Source organism: Micromys minutus (genome assembly GCF_963924665.1).
Source record: "Micromys minutus genome assembly, chromosome: 12".
NCBI classification, from domain to species: domain Eukaryota; kingdom Metazoa; phylum Chordata; class Mammalia; order Rodentia; family Muridae; genus Micromys; species Micromys minutus.
Genome location: NC_137981.1, coordinates 2,079,035 through 2,097,941, shown reverse-complemented (window position 1 = coordinate 2,097,941; position 18,907 = coordinate 2,079,035). Strand labels below are relative to the sequence as shown.

The following is an 18,907-nucleotide window of genomic DNA, read 5'->3' as shown; positions in this document are numbered from 1 at the left end:
CAGCAACATAGAAGGCAGAGCCAGAAGAATTCTCCAAGGTCTTGGGCCAGCTAGCCTGGTTTATGTAACACGGAGAACACTAGACCCTGTTTCATAGAAGGTGGACCCACAACAGAGATATCCCTCTTACCATCACATATGCCATGCTATGAACACATCTGCACTTACATAACATGTGCACATGTACATACATATATACATTGTACAAATACACACAATAAAAAATTTAAATTCTCATATAAAATCTTCCTTTCCAATAGCTATGAAAGGGATACAGTTATTTTTTTCAACAAGTTATAACTGAAACCTTTCATTAAGCCCAGTATATGGAATCAAATATACTGGTTGAGTCTGTTTTTGAGTTATTTCTCCAGTTTCAGGACATCTATGACTGCCACTCCTGTCCCTAACTTTCCACCTCTTACCTTGGGACCTCTCATTTCCCCTATTCTCCTTGTAAGTTCATACCTGTCAGCTTGCGTTCTTTAGATTGTATGGAAATAGGGTTTCTAGGTTGCTTTGGCCCATTTTACTGAAGATCTAATAATGCAAAGGGGCTCTTGAACAGAATGAAAAAATATCCTGATGTTCAAATCCATCTACTTCTCTGAATATAATGATGCTCACTGTGTAAGAACTCTGGAAAGTGCTGGAGTTGGGGGGTCTCAGTTCTGACAGGCTCTGAGCTTCATGTGCTGCTGGTGTGACAGTATATACATGTCAGGTTACTGCCAGACTATTTTTATTACATGCTTTATTTTTAGAATCTCTCCAGTAAATTACAAATTCTTAATATTACTCTCTGATCCACATTAGATGTAAAACCTATTTACAGCATTTTGGAAATGGTTTTTACACTAAATACTTGCTGTGGTTATTAAATTTTTTTTATTAAGGATGAGTCTGAAAACTTTCAGCTGCAAGGTATATGGTATTTCTTCAGTCCCAACATTCCTCCAACTCAGCTTCTGAGAGCATTTTTATATTTTCAGATTTGGTGTGTCCCATTTTTTTCTTTATATTTGATGGACAGATACATTTGAGTGACAGTTCATCTTCCCTTCCAACACTCCTAACCAGAATTATCCAAACCACAGATGCTTTTGTCTAACTTTAGTACAGTAACAATAATAATAGATTTTCATAATGGCTCCTCAGAGACATTGTAAGACCCAGAAATTACTTCCATATTATCAAGAAAGGGAGTCCTTGAGAAAATATTTTCATTGCTTTATCATTGAGTAATGGAAGATTCTTGTTATACACACTAATATTCTTACATCCTTCATGATAGTCAAAACTAATATATTCCCCTATTCTTCCCTGGTGACCCCTAGCAGAGCCTCAGAAACCACTTTACCACATTGCTCTAAACAGCTACTATAAGTTGGAAGGAGCTAGCGAAAGAGATAAAAAGCTATTTAGCAACAAACTTAGTCTAGACACTGTGGTACAAAACAAAATGCTGCCCACTGGTCTGGATCTCCTGCCCCCGCCTCCTGTGAGCTAGAATGATATGTATGACCCACCATACCCAGCTTTCAGCTAAAGCACATCTTCATATGTATGTATATTTATATGTGTATATAAATATATGTTTATATCTTTAAATGTAGAACATTTTTCCTACAGAGTATTCTTGAAATCTAATGAAACAACAGGTTTAAGAGAGGCAGTAATTCTGTGCCCAACAGCCCATTCTCCCAAGACTTAGCCTTAGAAAAAAAAACTGACTCCTGACATTTGTCCTCTGACCTCCACATATACAGTGATATCAGTGCACCTGTATTTCCACAGCATACATGCACATACACATGCATGCAACACACATAAACACTTTTTAAAGTAGTAAAAATAATAACTTTAATTTTATAGTTATGCAAATTTGAGAAATTTCCCTTAGTGTAATCTTTTTGGAAGAATACAATTAAATATCCTGATGAGGGTAAGAAAAGCTATATTGTTTTATAACTAGTGTTGCAGAGTCTTACTGGACTGCAAAAAGCTTGTATGAAGAAAAGAATCATGGAACTAACATTTCTCCATACATGGTCATAGGAATGCGTGTATACATGGAGACCTGCTTGCTGTGGGAGGCTGGAGATGCAGTAACCAACTCTGCTTCATGGCCTCTGTTCTGCTTCTCAGTCAGTACCCTGAGCCTTCATTAGAACTTTTGAGGTTTCAACTTCCAAACCTGGAAACAGAAGTGGTTGTAATATAGTACGTCCTCCTCGGTTACTGATTGTTTCTAGGACATAACACTGTCTACGTACTTTTGTTTGCTTTTCCACAGCTGAGCAGTTTAATCTACACATATTTTCCACAATGTGGTACTAGCACATCAATCCATAGAAGATTCTTTTCTGTTGAAATTCACAGAAAATATGTGAAATTTAAGGCAAATACTACCCCAGAATGGAAGGTGGAAACATCTTCTCCTGCCATTTATAGCTCATTTTCTCTCTGGATGCCGTTCTCACTTTTGAGTCTCAGAGCCATGTGGAAGTTTGAGGCTGACACAAAGCACACTAAGTACACTGTATACATGACCATGGCCTCTTTTTTTCTTTGTCCCAGGACAGAGGATGAGATAACAGATACTTGTAAATGACTTACCCTGATTTGTGCACAGCCATATATCATGACCTTAATCGTCATCTTTGCAATTGTTCACATTCTATACATCCCATTTGCTTTAACTCACATGTCAACCATTTATGTCTATGACCATTGAGTGTGCTGTTAACTTTTCATTGAGTTGCTGCAATGCTTATGATAATGTTTGATAAAGAAAGGTGTGGTCTATATTATCAGCATGCTGCATTTCTTAATTTCAAAATATAATATTATTAAGTTTGGAGTTAACAGTTTTACTTTTCAATATTAAAATTCACTGAAGTACCTGGATTGCCAAGAACATATTATCCACTTTGTCTCAAAGCTCTGTAAATGTGTTGCTTAAACCAAGTGCTTTGATTCTTCTCTGTAAACGGGTGTGTTGTTCATTCAAGTACCATTAAGGGTAATTTAAAACATCTACAAGAAACTCCAAATAAGGGTGAAGATCTGTAATGCCAATGACTCAGGAAGCTGAGGCAAGAGAACCACAAGGTTTGAGAGCAACTGACGTAACTTAAAAAGACTAAAATAAAATAGACTAAAAATTATAAAGGGCTGGATATGTAGGTCAGTGGAAAAGTGCCTTAACTTTTTCATATTCTTCATAGTCACAAAAGGAAGAAAAGGAAGGAGGGAGGGAAGATGAAAGAAATTATGTCTTAGGTAGGGTTTCTGTTGCTGAGATAAAACACCATGACCAGAAAGAAAGTTGGGGAGAAGGGGCTGGAGAGACGGCTCAGTGGTTTAGAGCACTGACTGCTCTTTCAAAGATCCTGAGTGCAATTCCCAACAACCACATGGTGACTCATAACCATTTGTGATGGGATCTGATGTATGTACAGTTTACTCATATAAATAAAATAAATCTTTAATAAAAGAAAGCATGTCAGTATTTTAGTGGAAATACCAGAGCAGAGAGGCAGGAGTGGATGGGTAGGTGGGGAAGCACACTCACAGAAGCAGGGGAAGGGAGGACAGGATAGGGGGTTTCCAGAAACTGGGAAATGGAATGACATTTAAAATGTAAATAAATAAAATATCCAATAAAAAACATAAAAAATTATCTACTTGCAAAATAAAATTTCACAGTTATTTAATAAAAGGCTATATATATTGACAGAAATGCCATTTTCATAGATATGTCATTATATGTTAAGTAATAATATGTAAAGTTGTATATATTATATAAAATATTTTATAAAAATTCCAAGTTACTTAGCTATGAAAGAAAAGAAAGTTAGGAAGAAAGGGGTTTATTTAGTTTACCCTTCCACATTACTGTTCATTATTGAAGGAAGCTATGTCAGGAAATCAAGCAGGACAGAATCTTGGAGGCAGAAGCTGATGAAGAAGCCATGGAGGGGTGCTGCTTTGTTGTGGTAAATATTAAAATGTGGCTTAACCTTTTATCCTGTTCTTTGCCAGCTACCAAGGGGCCATCTGACACTTCAGGGATCTCTAACTTGGTGCTCTATGCCATCTCTAGGAACCTGGTGCGGTTCACTTTACTGGCCCTGCTCCTTCTGTTCCAGGTGAATATGACCGACCACACCAGCACGTTGTTTTCACTCATTTCTTCTTAGCATGTACTTGCTAAGCCTTAGACACACACATCCCAACTCTTTGGCAGGCTTTATGCACTGTGCCACTACACCCTCTGAACTCAATTAAGTAGTCACATCAAAGAACACAGCAAACTACTCTGATCCAATTGATATAATATGATTTACCAACCTAGATAAGTCAAATGATCTTGTACAATTCTCTTTTACAAAACATTCAGTACAACCTTATTTATGAAGAGATGCATCAAGAGAAACATCCACATCTGCCTTGATCTTCGTTCCTGATGGAATCTCTCCTTCCCCTTCTCCACTTTCATTCTTCAAGCCTTTTTGCCACCTATCTCTTCAATGTCTAATCATGCATCACCTTAACAACAACTCACACTGCTTACTGTCTTGCCTCACATGGCTTGCTCAGCCTGATATCTTAGAAAACCCAGGACCATCATCCCAACAATGATACACCCACAATGGGTTTGGCTCTACCCCATTGATCATTAATTGAAGATGTGCCTTACACTTGGGCTACTTCCTCTCTAATAACTCTAGCTTGTGTCATGTTGCAATCTCAAGTAGTACAGATAGTATGGAGGGAAAAAAAAGTAGGGAAGGAAGGAAGAAAGGAAGGAAGAAAGAAGAAAGGAAGGTAAACCATTCAAAGATGAGAAAAAAAGGCAAAGACAGGAATAATAAGTAATGAATTCTACAGGAAGAAAAACTATTGCTTATTATTGAGCTGCAAAATGAATACTAACTCTTACTGGTTCCAAATAATAACTTTTTATGATATTATTTAACAGCTCCTTGCTGCAGATTCATCTGTAAACATGCTAATGTGCCTCATCAATACTTGTGATATGGTAATTTGGTTTATTTGTTGACTTTTACATTTTTAATCTCTAGAACAGGTCAAATTAAAAGAAAAAAAAAACGACAAATGGAGCTGGACCTAAACAATTCTAAGAATAATGTTTTCTGTCCTGTTTAATTATCCCAGTTAATGCATTTCTATTTCTCTGTCATTTATTCTGTATTTAAATATATGTTACAGAAATGCCTCAGAAAGTTTTCTTAAATCTTAGTTATTATCTTCGATGAGCAAAATTCAAACTTAACAAATTTATTCCTCCAACAAACACAACAGCCATTTGATGTCTCTGGGCCAAGAGTCTCACTTTGAATTTTTTTCCCTTACTCTTGATCCAGACAGACCTCTGTAGTTTTTGTAACTTTAAAAACAGCAGAAGAGGTCTTAGAACAAGTATGGAGTTTTCATGCTCGGTGCCCATAGTAATTGGTAGCAATTGACTACAGGATGTTATTGATAAGACTCTGCAGCACTGGTTTGAGAAGAGAGCTCTGCTGTTAGCCATTGATGTCTGGTCAGGGTTAGCAGCAGAAAAGGGTACAGAATTGTAGCATTTTGCTCCTTCCCATTTAATGGAAAGAGCTTTGGTCTCGGAAGCTGAACATCCTGAATTTCAATGCATGTTTTGCTCCCAAGTAACTTTGTGATTGTGACGAAGTCAATTAACTTTACTTTTAAATCTCTCTCTCTCTCTATCTCTCTCTCTCTCTCTCTCTCTCTCTCTCTCTCTCTCTCTCTCTCTCTTTCTCTGTGTGTGTGTGCTCTCACACACGCGTGCGCAGGTACACATGTTGAAGCAAAAAGACGATTTTGAGTAATGGTTCTTACCTTCTACCTAATTTGAGAAAGGGTTTCTTGCTATTCTACCAGTGAGTACATCATGTTAGATAAACTTTGAAGTTCTAGGGATTCTCCTGTCTCTGCCCCCTATCTCTCTGAAGTGCTGAATTTACAGATGCATGGCATCTTTCTGACTTTATGTAGTTTCTGGTAACCTGAACCAAGATGTCATGTATGGCTGGCTAGTACTTTCCTAGAGAGTCACCGTATTGGCATCCAACACAACAAGTATTATAGTAAATATTGTTTCATATTATCTTAATCATGAATTCTAAGACATTCGAGGAATAAGTGCAATCATTTATTTTTATAGGATTTCCAGAACTTGCCTTTCGTGACCCTGGCTGTGGAAGTTGGAGCCTCAGTGGCCTCACTGAGCATGTGTCTCAAGCCCATGCTCAAGTTCACTGTGCTCTTTCCACTTCTTTCATTATTTTATGTTTCCTCATTGAACCTGGTTGGTTTGTAATCCTCCCCTGATAAAACTGAAGTAATTTAACCCTTAAGAGACCTGAAAGATTCTACATCTAGTTTAGGGTTAAGTATCAAGGGAAACGAAGACTCTTTGCTCCAGTGCAAGCCACCTTCCAAATGAAATAGTGACATCAACGAGTCAAGGTTAGACTTAAAGCAAAAGCCACATAGAAAGTCATGGTGACAAATACATGTATGCCATGTGACACCAAGCTCACTACAGGTCATCTTTTATGCAGTAGTTGAAAATTGTTATGGTTATTAAAAACTACTTTATGGCTATCTTGGGGCTAGAAAGTCTGTGATAGGCCTTGAAAATTAGTGTCAGCAGTCAACTGAGATGCCATGTTTCTTAGTATTATGCAACAAGTTAGCTGAGCTTGTGAGCAATGAGTATACCCAAAGGTCTTGGCATACCCAAATGGTGTGTGCTGTATGCCAATAAGGTGACTTGTTAGCAAATGATGGCTACAGGAAATATACATACACAGTCCTGTATACATTTACACACAAACATATAACAGTGTTTCACAGCTGGAAAACCAAGGGTCTTCTCAAAATGAGGTTGGCTTAAGCCAGTTTACCTTTTTCATGGTGTATTACTACTATTGATAGGTTTTTTTTTTTTTGTTTGTTTGTTTTTTTAAGTAATGAATGTATATGCTACATGATCTGGGGTTAGGTACAGAAAGACAAAGGTTGTGAGTCATTTTGATTTAATTCCTTCCATATTTTTATTCATTAAATATTGCCTTAAGATAGCTGTTATTATGCAAGAAACAAAGTTGATAAATAGGTTTTGTGGCATTGACAAGGAAGACCATCTTATGTGTCACTGATATTAAGGCTCTGTCTCCACCGCAGGGAGGAGTTGCTTACCTGAGATGTCAGTCTTCCTCTAGCTGATTACTCCATTCAGACAAGGCCTACAAATTGCAGGAAGCTATATTGTTGTTATCTTGCTATTAGTTGATCAATAGGCTTAAGGCAGATTATAATTTAAAACATGAGGAGAATTCCCCTTTGTACCTCAGGGAGTAGATGTGGAAGTCGGTGTGGAAGACCCCAGCTGGGTAATTAGGAGATCAGTGGTCAGCAGTGCAGTGGTGGAAATCCCAGTTGGTGGCCCTGGAACATCACTCTGCTCAGCCAGATTTGCCTACCTGTGTGAGGTGGAACAACGAGCCCTGGATGGTAAAGAGTGGGGCGACAATAGCACAGGACCCAGAAGGCTTCTAGTCTTTGTTCCTGAGACAGAGATTGGGAGAAGAGCAGCAAGAAGAGATGCTTCTCTGATAATTGTTTATTGTAGTAAATATTAAAAAATAAATTGGTCTATCTCTTTATCAGCCCCAAGGCCGATAAATATTAGAAATGTCAGACCTATAAAATCCTTGATGTTCGTAGCTATTTAACACCAATCAAGCCCACCTTGGTGGAGCTGGTCTTTGTGAATCTCCATGTTCCGACAACCTCTACCCTAGTCCTCTGACATCCTCAGACCTCCTCTCTCGCCCCACCTCCCTTACACTGCCCAGTCACTGTCTTTCTTTTATTTTACTAATTAAAATGGGAAGGTTCAGATGAAATCACCTCTTGAGTATGTGACTGGGCTGCCCTTCTTGGGGAAGTGGAATCAACATTAAAATACGAACAGCTTCAGGACAACCCAAAATTGTACCTCTGTGCCTATAGATATCGGGATATGGCATTGAACATCTCTCAGGAAAAGTGGGAATGTAGGATGGCTGCTTAGAGCATTTTATATATAGATGTGATGTTGGAGAATTACAAAAATCTACTTATTGTAGCCCCATGATTGCTGTGAACAACAGTGGGGTATCTGAAAAGGAGAATGGAACATTTTCTAGACTGGGCTTCCTCAAAAATTCTCTGTGCTACCTACCACCACGTTGTTGTGCATAGTCTTGGGTTCTGGCTGCTGCCTCAGGTTGTATCAATGCCCAAGATCCATGGTGCTGTTTGAGACCATTTGAATATCCACCATTGCTGCTACTGCCTTGTTAATGTCTGTGGTCTGTGCTGTCACATAAGGCCATGTTAACACCCATAGTCTGAGATGCTGCTGGGGGCCATATTGATATCAGTGGTCCATGCTACTGTTAGAGGTCTTGTTGGTGTCCATGGGCTATGTTGCTGCTGGAGGCCATGTTGATGGTTGTGGTCTGTGCTGACACCTGGAACACTGTTGATATTTTTGATCCATATTACTGCCAGAGGATATGTGGATCTCCATGGCCTGGGCAGCTACCTGAAGCCATGATGTGCTCCTTAGTCTGTGATACCCTCCGTGCATTTCCAGTGGTCCATGTATACGCAGGAAACTTTGTGGAAGTCCATGATCTTGCTGTTATGTGCAGGAAAGCTTCTGTTGCAGGTACTGATGACTTAGGACTGATAGATGACAATGACAAATACTTAAGTTTTCTTCAGCAACCTCTTTCATGCTGTTGGATTCTGTAAACCCCACCCCTCAGTTACCTAGCAACAGCTAGGTATAGCCCACCCCTCAGTTATCTGGCAATAGCCAGGTATGCTCCGCCCCAGTGACCTGACACTATAAAGGGGGCTGCTTGCCTTCTCCTTTCTCTCTTGTTCTCTTGTACTCTTGCCTCTTGTGCTCTCTCCCTCCCTCCCTCCCTCTTTCTCTCTCTCTTGCTCTCCCCCCCATTCCCCTTCCTCCCCTCTCCCTCCACGTGCTCATGGCCGGTCTCTACTTCTCTACTCCTCTATTCTTCTCTTCTCTCTCTGCCTCTACTACCCTCTTATCTCCCCCCCCATGACATGAATAAACTGTATTCTGTACTATACCGTCATGTGGCTGGTCCCTCAGGGGGAAGGGATTTTCAACATGGGCTTCCCAGATGCATCTACCTTGCCCATGGGCCTTGCCGCACCTCCATGGGCCATACATATCTCCCCAACTCTCTTCATCCTTTTCCTAACATTGGTGCCAAAACCTGGGACATCATCTTTTAACAACACCTGCCCTTAATAAAAAGAAACAGTTAAGAGAGGAAGTTATTTAAGAAAGTACTTAAAAACATCAAGAATGATGCTGAAGTAAATAGCTCTTCACAATCGATGGCTTCTTTAAAGCTTGACTGGGAGTTTATGCACTAGAAGTTTGACCATGCTCCAATGAGTATATGGGCAACACAAGGGTGGGAGAGTGGACATGGATAAATGGGAAGTGAATGTAATTAGGGTGCATTGTGTGAAATTCACAAATAATCAACAAAAATAAAATGCTGGGAAAAAGTAGAGAGGAGGGAGATAGGCAAAGGTCCCTCTTGAGGAACAGACCACAACTCTGCAGGGGTAGATTTTGGAAATCTGCTTAAGAGTAGGAAAGCAAATTCTTCATTTCTAAGTGTATTGACCCATGGTAATCAAACTGGTCTGCTAGAGAAGGATAATTATCTTTATTAGTATCAGATGCCCTATGGGTGGGGGCAGAGGCTGCCTTCACCTCTTCAAAAATGAACACAGATTAAAAAAATTCCTCCTTTCCTAGTTTTCTGTTGATGTTAATTCCCAGAATATAAGCCACATTCATCTGTTTACCTCTCCTCTCCCCTTTCTCATATAAAAAGCAGGCCTGCCAAGCTGAGCTCTGTGAACTTCCCTGAGGCCTTGAGTCCAACCGCGTGATTGGTTAAAGTGCTTTGTATTCTGGTGAGACTTGCAATTGCTGGATTGTGGTTTTATTAGATCCCTCTGCTGCTTGGCTCCAGGCAGAAGTATGCTTTCTTAAAATAAGAAAGAAAGAAAAAAAAAAAGGTGGGCTTGGGTAGAGAATAAACTTAAAGAAAAAATAACAGTTTTGGTTTTCTCTAGCAAGTATTTAGAAACTGAGTAAGTAATATATGCTGTATGTATATACACATAGACAATCCCTATGTCTAGTGGATTAATATTAATTTCTCAGTTATAATAGTCTGAAAACATTCCAGTCTAGCTACTCTGTTTTTCACTTCCATTACAGTTTTCAATCAATTACATATGATTTTCAACAGTTTATCTGAGAATGAGCTTTGCAAGTTAGATAATTTTTTTCCCATCAGCAGGTAATGTTTAATTAAGGCTAGACTAAAACACGATGTTCCTTAGGTTAGCTGTATTACATGAAGTTTTGAATTAGATTTAGCTCACAATGGGTTTATGGAGATATACCCTCTACAAGTTCCAATGCTTATATGTATATCTTTACACATATGTGTGTATACATGTGTATACCATAAGGTCAAATATAAAAAGGACATGGACTATCAAATTAATTGTAACTCTGATTTGGTACCAAATTTAACCCGTTTTCTCTAGACCTTGGTATTTTTCTCATACCAGACATATAAATATGCTACCATGTCTAACTATTAGAATGTGTTACAACCTTTTCTTTTGTGTAAGAAAAACCTTTTCTTTAAAGATTTAATCTGAAATATCTTGGGTTATGAGTAACAATTCTAGGAACCCTCATGTGGCACATCTGTTAGTTATAGACAAGGTTCATGGTATCTTTTCCTAATGTCTGCGGCCCTCCTAAATCATCTGCTCTTGGACACTTTCTGTGTATTTCTATCATTTCTCTAAAAGGAAACTTGACAGTGTAATCACGGTGTTCTGAGTAGCAAGATATTCCACCTAGATATTCCAGTCTCTAGTTCAGTGCAGTATGGTTAGCTGCTGTGGAAGATGGAGGTCAGGTGGCCTTCAGCTGCAGGTATCTCAACAGGTGCTGGTGTCACTTTGTGCATTACCATGTCTTTGCTTAAATTCTACTGTGTGTCTAGGCATCTCCCACAATGCAAAGTAAGCATCTTTTAAAGCTCTTGGTTGCTAAGTTTTTTTTCTTCATTACTCAGTCTTCAAGATACCAGGCCCCGGGGTCAATGGGACTCAAGGCTGTTTATACAGAGCACTGCATAAGAATACATTTCAGAGCAAGCCAAACTGTCCTTAACATACCTGCTGCAGATGTCCTTGTGTGCCCACTGAGGCCAGTGGAGCGCTTCCGTGACCTACATCCTGACGAAGTGGCTGATTTGTTTCAAGTGACCCAGAGAGTTGGGACAGTGGTGGAGAAGCATTTCCAGGGTACCTCCATCACCTTTTCTATGCAAGTGAGTTCACAGATTGTTCACACATGTGTCTTTCCTTCCTTCTCAAAGCTGAGTGTGGGAGTCTGTATCCAAGCCATGTTAGCAGAGAAGTGGTTTTTGTAGTCTGCATTTACATAACAGCAGAAAAGAATTTTACTAATGTAAGGCAGCTCTGCTGTCCATGGCCCCAAAGTGGTCTAAGGAACGGTGTTAGAGCAAATGCCTGCTATGCTGCTTACAAAGCAGGTGGGAGTTGTAGAGGAGCAATTTAAGGGGGTTGAATTAATTTGTTTTTCTGTTGTGAGAAGACATGCACCAAAGGCAGCTTGGAGAAAGACGAAGTTTATTTGGCTTATTGTCTACACTAAAGCACATTATTGAAAAAGCTAGGACAGGAGGTTAAAAGTTAGCAACCTAGACGCATGAACCGAAGCAGAGACCACAGGAAGCACTGCTCTCTAGCTTTCTTCCAGGTTCACATTCAATTACCTACCTTTCTGAGACCGCCATGACCACCTGCCCAGGGGTAGCTCTGTTCACAGTAAGCCAAGCCCTCCTCCATCTATCAGCAAACTAGAAAATGTTCCCACACACCATGCCCACAGACAAATCTGATGGAGGCAATTCCTCAACTGAGATTTTGGCTGCCTGGTTGTTTCTAGGTTGTGTCAAGTTAACAAAAGCTAACCGGCACTGGGAGTTTACATGAGGACTAGAGCTAGGGAATCTTTTTGGATGTGTTTGTTTGTTTGTTCTTGGTTTTGTTTTTTCCACTTTGTGGTAAAGATGTTTTAAGCATACTCAGGCTCAGTTCTGCTGTGTTTCCACGGAGACCAATGATCTGACAGCTAATGTGAGCCTCCTCTTCACAGAGCTTCTAGACATGATGCAAACTGCAGTGATAGGGTGTAGGATGCTACAGAGAGTTTATTGCATATAGCCTACTACAAAATCAAGACATCAGATTTTCAGTCACTAAAGATCTGTGGACAGAATTTGGGCCAGTGCTCTGCAGGTTGAGAAAAAGACGTCCATAATGTGTGTCATCAGTTGGAAGCTAAGTACATTGTCAGTCACACCGTGAACCCCTTCAGAACTCTATGGATAGGTCTGGGGACAAGAGCATGTGTGTAAAGTCCCTTGTGCTTAGGAGCACACTGACTTCACCTTCCTAGTTGGAAATCAGTGGCTCCAGCAGATGGAGACCATATCCTCAGCTCTTTACACTCACCACCATGTCTTCAATTCACATCAGTTACCCTCTCATTGCTGGAACCCAATACCCAGCACACCTAAATTAAAGAGGCAAAGGGAAATAGTAACAGTCCTATGAGGCAGCCATTGATGCTTTATCCACAGGCAGGAAGCCCAGAAAGAAGAGGGGCTCACCACACTTTCTTACCATTCTTCTCTCCTCAGTCATTCTAATCTAGAATCTCCCTGATAATGTTTAGAGATTTGTTCAAAACTTCTTGAGTCAACCTGACAGACATCCAATTATTAAACACCACACCATCCTTGCACTCTTTCCTTGGCTTTATGCTATAGAACTCCAAAGATAACAGGTATAGAAACCAATATATTTAAGTACTTGACAAAAGATGTTCATCTCTTTCTCAAGACACAAAATCTGGCTTGTCTTAATTGAGAATATCTAAGCATCCCTAGAAATGCAGTTGGAGACAGAAATTCTGCTTGGAATAGGTTTATCAAAACTATGTTGCAAACTTATTTCAAGTAGACCAGGTAAAGGAAATAGATGGAAATATGTACCTGGAAATGTTAGGATTGGTTATCCAAGCAAATTTCCATGAATATAATGACTATGGAAAAAATTAGGAGTAAGTACTGTTGTGAAATTGTTTTAAAACTGCACTTCACAATAACATATGTGATTATGTCACAATCCTGTGTACCTTTACCCTCTCACACACACATGATCCTTCAAAGATAAAGAACTATGGTTTTCACAACATAATCTTAACCTATCTAATAGCTTTTGGTTATATTATTTTCTTATTTATTAGTTGGGAACTATGAGGTCGCTTTTAGAAACCACTATTGGATTGTTGTTCAAGTTTGAAAAGGTCTGATATATGTCAGACATGTGCTTAAACCTTGTCCTAGCAGGGCATGAATCCTTGCCTCCAGTAATGGTCAGAGAGAGGTATATTTAGCCAAAACCACTCAGTAGTAATTCTATTTTGAAATTTGTGTGGCAAAGAAGTTAGCTGCCTTCCCTCTAGAATACCTGCTTTCAGTTGTACTTGGAGACTGGGACTGTGTGCTCATTTTCAGCAGTGACACAGAGAATTTTCAATAACCTTGTTGGCTTTGAGAAGCTAGAATGAGGAATGGGTGCATACAAGAGGGTCTACCCATAACAGTCACTTTTCCTTTCTGGCTCAAGGTCAGGAGAGCTTGAAAGGACTGTTTCTCTCTGAATCCTTGTTTAAAGGATTTCTTGAGGAGGAACTGAATCAGATAATAATTAAATGAATTCTGATTTAAAGATAACCAAATCATGGTACTTTGCTTCCCCAAACATTTTCAGTCGTATTTTTAATGTGATTAAAACCATAGCTGAAACCAAAGAGCATGAAAAATAGAAAGGAGTGTCCTGCTTGATAATTCATATCATATTTTACATAACTCCTCACTGGGAAGGAAATGGGGACCTGTCTGGTCCCACACATTTGAAATGAATGGTCACCATGAGACTACTTCAAATTAACACATAATGAAATTAGATCTAAATTATTAATGGGTAATATTTCTGAATAAGCAGGCAATACCATCAGTCAATCCTCACCCCAACTTCATTTCTTTTTTCTTCCTCTTCTAGGATGGTCCTGAGGCTGGACAGACTGTGAAGGTGAGTGCTTATTATGTGCATACAAATTAATACCAGTGATTATGAGAACTAATAAAAAAACACAATGCAGCACATTGCTCTTTCATTTTGTTATCTTCGAGGTCAGAAAGACCCTCAGTGTTACAGCCATAAATCCTGACATTATAAACTGTGCCAAACAGTATGTTTCCCATTAGTTTACAAGACATTTACCCTTTGTAGTAAAATTATTACTGTGCAATCGCTAAAACAGAAACTGAACTAAGGAGTCCTAAAACAGAACAGGGCAGGATACACTATTTCCTGTGGGTTATATGGGTCCTGTGTAGACTAAGGTACCTGATCCACCTCTAGTTCTCTGCACAATTTAATTTTACTTATTTCTTCTGAGTAAAGGGGCATCCTGTTGTGTGTCAAGTGCCTCCCTTTCTTCCTGGTCCCCAGACCTGTCTTTCTTTAGACCCACACATTTCTTTTCTCTCTAGTTACTAAATACCAAGGTTCAAACTTAATGGAATCAATCAAGTTCAAAATGGTCTTAAAGTGTGCTATATAAGAAAGGAGTATTTATTATGATAGCCTCTGATCATAGTGAAACCAAAATATTGGCTGGTTACAAAGCAAGAACCCAGCTTCTTTCAAACAAATGTGAATTCCTGTGGGTTAAGTTCAATGCTTAAGTAATCGAGAAGGCTGAGTTTCATGGTGGTAACAATGAGAAGCAAGTTACACTACTGCTGACTTCATACATGGCGAAATATACCTTTTGGGTTTTAAGGCTGGCCTTGATTAACAGGGTAACATGGCAGCAAGTCATACCAAGTAAACATGATGCTTTTCTGATCTCAGTTCGTATCTAGCTCCAGTGTTTAATATAACTATAGTGTAGCTTTGCAGATAGCATGTCTGGGAATTTTCATTGGGAATGAATGGCTCAAAGGGAAAGCTAACAAATTCCAAATGATCAAAAGAATGGCTCTAGTTTCTCCAAATCCATGACATGAAATACTTGACAAAGGATAGGAATGTTTAACGTTCATCCATTCCTCTGCCTAATGCCATGATCAGCAGATGCTAAAAGAGGATGCAAAATCACTGTCTTTGCTTTCAAAATGATTCTTGAAATACAGTGTAAAGGTATTCAAGCTTGGCCTCCAGAGTTCTAAAACTCAGAATTTAAATGTAAATTTAAAATGCACTGAATTATTTAAAATGCATTGTGAACTATCCCACTAATACAGTTTCAGAAGTCACCAAAACCGAAGGAAAGGAAGAGCGAGTGGTGTGGGAGGACACATAGCCATGTTGTAGGACACACAAATTGATATCACATACAAATTAAACATAGCTGAAATGTATGTGGACAGGTAGGTTATGGAGATTTAAACAATCAATTTAAAGGACCAAATAAGCATTGAGTTCAGAAGGGCTGAAGATTCCAGCTCTAGAGGTTCAGACTCCAATAGCAGTGGCCCACTTCCCTGACCAAGCTGTCAAGTTTCTGTTAGCTTTAATGGTGCTGTTGCAGATTGACTTATAATATAAAGTACCATGTATCAGTTATTGAATGTTCTTACTATGGCCCATGCTGTTTAGTTTAAGCTAATTGCTATAAATAATTGTATTCCTTTAAAAGAAATGAGCATATTACATTTTTTAAGTCTTTTTTTTCCAACCTGAATTCCCCATTATAAATGTGTGGGGTCAACTCATATCCTTTTTTGGAACTTAATACATAAAGAAAAATCAACCCTTACCCAAAACACATGTTTTATGTGTACTAGACTATAAACTTTTGTTAACTGTTTTGTGATACCAAGTTCTTCAATCTATAAGTAAATAATCTACAGTTACCAAATTTTGATCTTTATACTACCTTGCATGAAATTTTAGTTGGAATTCAGCTGAACAACAGTTACTACCACAAAGACTTTCATCTGATATTTTAAGAAAATCTAATAACTCACAATGCTGCGGGAAGAATATGGGAACCCTCATTATTATTAAGAAATGTACCCAATTGGGTTCTTTTCAGATGATTATGTATCCCAGATTTGTTACTTTCTGGTGACAAAGTAGGTGTTCATGTAACCAGAGTGCATGGAATCCAGTCCCACCACACTAGCAGTTTCTCCAAGGAGCATAGCAGCACCTTCGGAATCCAGCTGTTCTATTTGGATAGTTCCAATCAAGGCCCGGAGGACTGCATGTTTTGAAATTCACATAGTTGCACATTTTGAAGGGAGCTTGGTCAGCCTACCATGCAAAGCATGGGGCCTACCCCTTTTGTCTTTGCCTGTGCATGAAATTCTCAGTGCTGTCTGATATCTGATTTCTGAATTCTAATCCACTTTTGCCTCATTCCAGGTAATAATAGCAATAAACTCACTAATGGCCTTATTCCCTGAAGCAAGCGTTGCTGTTGTTAATGAGGGTCCACCACTGAGTTAGCCTATTGAACAGGATGGTACTTAAGGGATTTTGTTTTTTTCCTGAGGCTTTAGATTCTACGTAAAGCTGGCCTGGCTTACTCAGTAATACCCTTGTAACAAGGAGAAGGAAATATTGAAGTAAGTAGTGACCTCTTATTTTATAATTGATTATTTGGTTTCCTTCTCGAGTTTAAAAGTAGAACACTACTGGGCACAGAGTGATTATTGCAGTGAGGTAGATATCCTGAATGTTTGAGAACTAATATCCTTCTTCTCTGCTACGCAGCCTGTCCCTTACACCCACTCAAGCTGCCCTGGTGAACCTCATGGTCCCTCTAGCTGGATTTCTTTTGAGGAATTCCTCATAAACTCTGACACAATGGCTTGTTTACGAATGTTCCCTTTTCCCCTGTTATTTCTTTTGTCTTCAGAGAGTATTTGTATACTTCATGATTTTGGATTCTGTCATTATAGATGATACTTAGACCACATTGCTCTTGGCCTCTGGAATGATTTACCATGAAGGAAACTGAGGGAGGAGGAAGGTCCCTCTTTAGACATGTGCCATTGTCATCCTATGAAGTCAGCCATCAAAGAATGATCTGTTCTCCCTGCTCCAGAGGAGGTGTAATGCACTCCCTCAGCATGTGACCTGCCATTTGCAGGTATACTGTGAAGCCTGGACAAGCAGACCACTCTGAGTCACCTGGAATTTTTCTTAGACCTGAGTGCTACTTTCTCTTCCTGTCACTTCCTCCTGTCACTTCCTCCTGTCTATAAATATACTTTGTCCTGTTTCTTTAGGTACTTGAAATCTGAAGATCCACTCAGCCTATAAAACTTACATTAAGTGAGCGTGCTACAGTTTTCCTTTGTTAATCTGAACCACCATTGTGTTGATCCTCACCTAACCTAACAATAGGAAGGAAAAAATACTTCTCTCCATGCTTTATCTGCAATGCTGTTTTAATGCAGACACCATGACCTTCTGTACAGAGACAATTATCTACTCCCAAGTTTCTATCTTCAGTCATCAGGAAGTAGGCATTGTTGTATGTGTTTCCCATTGTGCAGCCACACATCCACATTTCCTGAAAGATTAGTGAAATATCCCCCATGTGTTGTGGTCATCAGACTGAATTTTCCATAAATTATCTCCTTAAGGCCAAATCTCAAGTTTATTTCAAGCCAATCAGAAGCCCTAACCCTCATTCCTTTCTTCAAAAGGGATGCTTTCTAATAAGGTTAGTGGGGACCATTTTCCTGATGTTGTTACATGAATGTCTTTGGGTGGGGGATACTTTAGGTGTAGTAAGGAAAGAGATTTATTTCAGATGGATCTTCTCAGAATCTCTTTATATGTCACACTTGCAGATTCTCTTCTACCTTTATAGTATGTGGATGCTCTACTTGAATGTTTAATTTCATATTATTAATATAGGAATTATTTTTTTAATAACTTAAAATAGTAGGAATTACTTTCTACATTGCTCTGGCAGAAAAGGAGGTATTCTTTAAAAAAATGTCATCAAAAATTGTCTTTAATCTTCTATTACCTGTGGAATTTTTTGTTGTTATTTTCTGCATCAGATCTTACACATGACATGGAGATCTGGCCATATTGTACTTTAGTACACATAGAGGACAGATCTTACGCATGACATGGAGATGTGGCCATATTGTAATTTAGTACGCATAGAGGACACTTGGCTGTCAACAAAGTCACAGAGTTAATGTAATTTGGCATCTGTCTGAAGTGCCATGTGAAGGTAAGCGCTGTAACTTACCAGCTTTGACAATTTGGGGCAGTCTCTGAACTGTGAGCCTCTATTTTTCTTATATTCCAAATGGGAACTGTTGAATTGAGTGGTGATGAGAAAATGCTGACATGAACACGTAGGGAATATATTAGATACTAGGTTTCCAATTTACTGATTAAGCTTTCTTACAGTCCTATTTTTGTGTGTGTGTGTGTGTGTGTGTGTGTGTGTGTGTTTGTATATGCCTATTTGTGAATATGACATGTTGACATCTGTGTTTGTGAGTCATTGCTGAGAGTTCTTAATCTTCTATCTTGAGACAAGCTCTCTCTCTCTCTCTCTCTCTCCCTCCCTCCCTCCCTCCCTCCC

At 39.1% G+C, this 18,907-nt stretch overlaps 1 protein-coding gene across 4 annotated transcripts in view; it reads left to right on the top strand.

Annotated features, from left to right (window-relative positions):
* FHIT (fragile histidine triad diadenosine triphosphatase) overlaps positions 1-18,907 on the top strand; it is a 1,443,778-nt gene that overhangs the window by 1,150,737 nt on the left and 274,134 nt on the right. For all 4 annotated transcript variants that reach the window (XM_080926902.1, XM_080926901.1, XM_080926903.1 and 1 more), the window contains 2 exons: positions 11,368-11,513; positions 14,338-14,367. In XM_080926902.1, the coding sequence (XP_080783028.1) occupies positions 11,368-11,513; positions 14,338-14,367 (176 nt within the window). The remainder of the gene's footprint in view (positions 1-11,367; positions 11,514-14,337; positions 14,368-18,907) is intronic.